Genomic DNA, 2,963 nt, shown 5'->3' on the forward strand with positions numbered 1-2,963 from the left:
ATTAATATCTTACAGATTCGTACACACATTTGCACTTTGTTGTTTCTAATGAGAGAATTAGCCAGAAAGAGGTATTCAGTCAGTGAGCGAGCGAGTGAAGAAAACACCGGCATTTTAGCGATGACTCATCTGAGCACCTCTGATTGGTTTTTGCATTCATAAGCTCAACAGCATCGTGTGTGATTGGTCATAATGCGCAGTGCTGTAAAAACGCCAGCTAGCGAACGCAGATTTGAATTTTAGCAGCTGATGATATGACGCGCTGAACGATTTAACCATGCTGGTGTTATTGTATCAAATATAGAAAATATTATTCTGCTATTTTTTGTCTTTTGGAAGCTACATTCAAAATCCCCTTGGCTCAAAAATCTGAATGGGCATGACGCCTCTGAATGAAATATATTTAAGCTAGTTGCCAAAGCAACATTTCTCATTTTCATTTAGTATAAGTTAAAAGTACTAGAGCAACTAAAACTAAATAAACTAAAACAGTAAAAACTATATAGACATAATAAAAAAATAAACTAATTAAAATGGCAAAAACACAACAAACAAACAACTTAAACTATAACTAAAATTAAAATGAAAAGAGAAAATATAAAAATAAAAACATTCAAAATATTAACAAAAACTATATTAGTATATCAATGATACTAAAATAAGACTGGTTCAGACAAATAAAGGGTGAATGTACTGTAAGTACACACACACACACACACAACATGTACAATTACAGGGCAGATCCTGCACTGTGGGACAGGAATGGCAGAGCTTTGGCACTGCAGAGAATTTCCTGTGGCAGTGAAGACGCATCCATGCGCTGGAACATCGGTGCATGTTTCTGCAAGACAACATTAGATGGTCAGCACAATCTCTCCAGTGACACAGAGATCCAGTAAACCGAAAAACAGTACATCTTTCCAGCTTTAGGACGTTTACACTTCAAACTGAGATATGAAGGTTTTTCTGTTATGTGTCTTCAGTAAAATGAACAGCATTCTATACAGTTAGAAAAACAGCACTCCATACTGTTAGATGGCAATTTTGCATATATAAGCTGATTAAACAGGCGGGAGGTTGTGAGTTAACTAGTCTTTAGCTCTGAAGTTCTAGTGCTTTAGAAGGTAAAAGATATCTTTACCTGTTCCTCAAGCTGTTGACGGAGCTTCTTAGCTTTGTTCTGCTTGTAGTAGTCCATGATCATCATGGCTGCATAAATCTTCCCAATGGTCATGTCACTAGCTGGAAGAAAGATTTGTTTGTTGTAGAAAACTAAGATTTCTATGCCGGCTGCAAATTACACTCACTTTCAGGGGAGTCAGTGGGCACAACAATGGTACCACAAGCTAAACTGTCAAGAGCAAGGTGAATAATACTCGAAAAATTAATAAAATAACACACTATTAAAACTTTAAGAAAAAAAAAATTATCATTCAGATCTCTCACCTTTGTGGACGGGTACAAACAGATCAAGAGATTTCTGGGAGAGGTGTGGCCAGATGACACTGATTTCCTTCTGCAATTCTATGTCCATCTGACCCCTGTCCTCACCCCCTGTTACACAAAGACCATTTAACTAATATTATTGTGAAAAAAAAGACAAACCAGTGGAAGTTTGATTTTTACAAAACTGAAAATGATTAATGGTGCCAACCTCGAGCGATTTTAATGTCCAGCGCAGTGCGTATCAGGGCCATAAGTGTGGAGGTGAAGTGGACGGACATGTCCTCATCCACTGGCATGTTCATCAGAACCAACCGCTGAGAGAAAGTCACCATAAGGACAGAAGACAATTGAAATACAAGGATTGCAAAGCTAAGGAGAGAGCATGTTTTTAAAATAGTAATCTAATGGTCATCTAGGTTTAGTTGTCTTTTAACTTCTACAGTTAACACCAAGAAGATGTCACAACATCACTCATTCATGCACATAGTTGAAACACGTATACTGGATAGAGACAGAGTAGAGATTTATGCATAGAAATTGGAAAAGGATCACACTTTATGAATATGCCCTTTGCAATATGTCTTTAACACTGGAATAAATGTCAGGGTAATGACAGTGTTTTGAAGATGTTAAGGTGACATATTCAAATAAAGTATAATTGGTGGATGTACAGGGACTTTACAGTAGGATGATTAAGAGACAATGACAAAAAATAACATCACTGATCGTCTACAAATAATCATATAGATCAGGGCTCCAGACAAAAAAATCGAGTAAGGAGCCATTGGCTCCTATATGAAAAAAACTTAGGCGCCAAATAATTTTTTTAGGTGCCACAGAATAAACGTGTTTTTTAAAATTTATTATTATTATTATTATTAATTTTTTTACATTTTAATATTTCAATCATACTGTCATGTGTTTATGTCTCATCTTTTCTTGACTTTATCAGCATTTTAATCCATCTTGTAGATGACCTGGGAACTAAGGTTCACTTAAAATGGGAACTAAATGTCTTTTCCAACTTGAAATATACAGTCACGCATTGTTTATTACACAGAATCTGTACCAATATCATGGACCATAAGCATCACTTGGCCACTGAGTGTAGTTTGGGCTCCTCCTTAATGCATCCTGTAAATGTTGTCATACCCTCTTAAAAATAAAGGTGCTTCACAATGCCATAGAATAACCTTTTTTGTCTAAATGGTTTCATAAAAGGTTCTTTGTGGCGAAAGAAGGTTCTTCAGATTACAAAAAGTTGAGAAAGAGATGGTTCTTTAAGGAACCTTTGACTGAATGCTTCTTTGTGGAACCAAAAATGGTTATGTGAAGAACCTTTTTTGTCTAAATGGTTTCATAAAAGGTTCTTTGTGGCGAAAGAAGGTTCTTCAGATTACAAAAAGTTGAGAAAGAGATGGTTCTTTAAGGAACCTTTGACTGAATGCTTCTTTGTGGAACCAAAAATGGTTATGTGAAGAACCTTTTAAGCAACTTTAATTTTAAGAGTGTATGTC

At 35.8% G+C, this 2,963-nt stretch overlaps 1 protein-coding gene across 1 annotated transcript; it reads right to left on the reverse strand.

Annotated features, from left to right (window-relative positions):
- Positions 1-730: 730 nt before the first annotated feature.
- LOC107584502 (voltage-dependent R-type calcium channel subunit alpha-1E-like) lies at positions 731-1,869 on the reverse strand. The gene is made up of 4 exons (XM_016271135.1): positions 1,655-1,869; positions 1,447-1,554; positions 1,142-1,242; positions 731-841 (listed from the first exon to the last, which is right to left on the reverse strand). Exons 1-4 carry the CDS (start codon positions 1,776-1,778, stop codon positions 731-733), a joined length of 444 nt encoding a protein of 147 aa, XP_016126621.1. The 5' UTR covers positions 1,779-1,869.
- Between the last annotated feature and the right edge of the window lie 1,094 nt (positions 1,870-2,963).

This window comes from Sinocyclocheilus grahami, unplaced genomic scaffold, assembly GCF_001515645.1.
Source record: "Sinocyclocheilus grahami isolate Dianchi unplaced genomic scaffold, SAMN03320097.WGS_v1.1 scaffold60.1, whole genome shotgun sequence".
NCBI classification, from domain to species: Eukaryota; Metazoa; Chordata; class Actinopteri; order Cypriniformes; family Cyprinidae; genus Sinocyclocheilus; species Sinocyclocheilus grahami.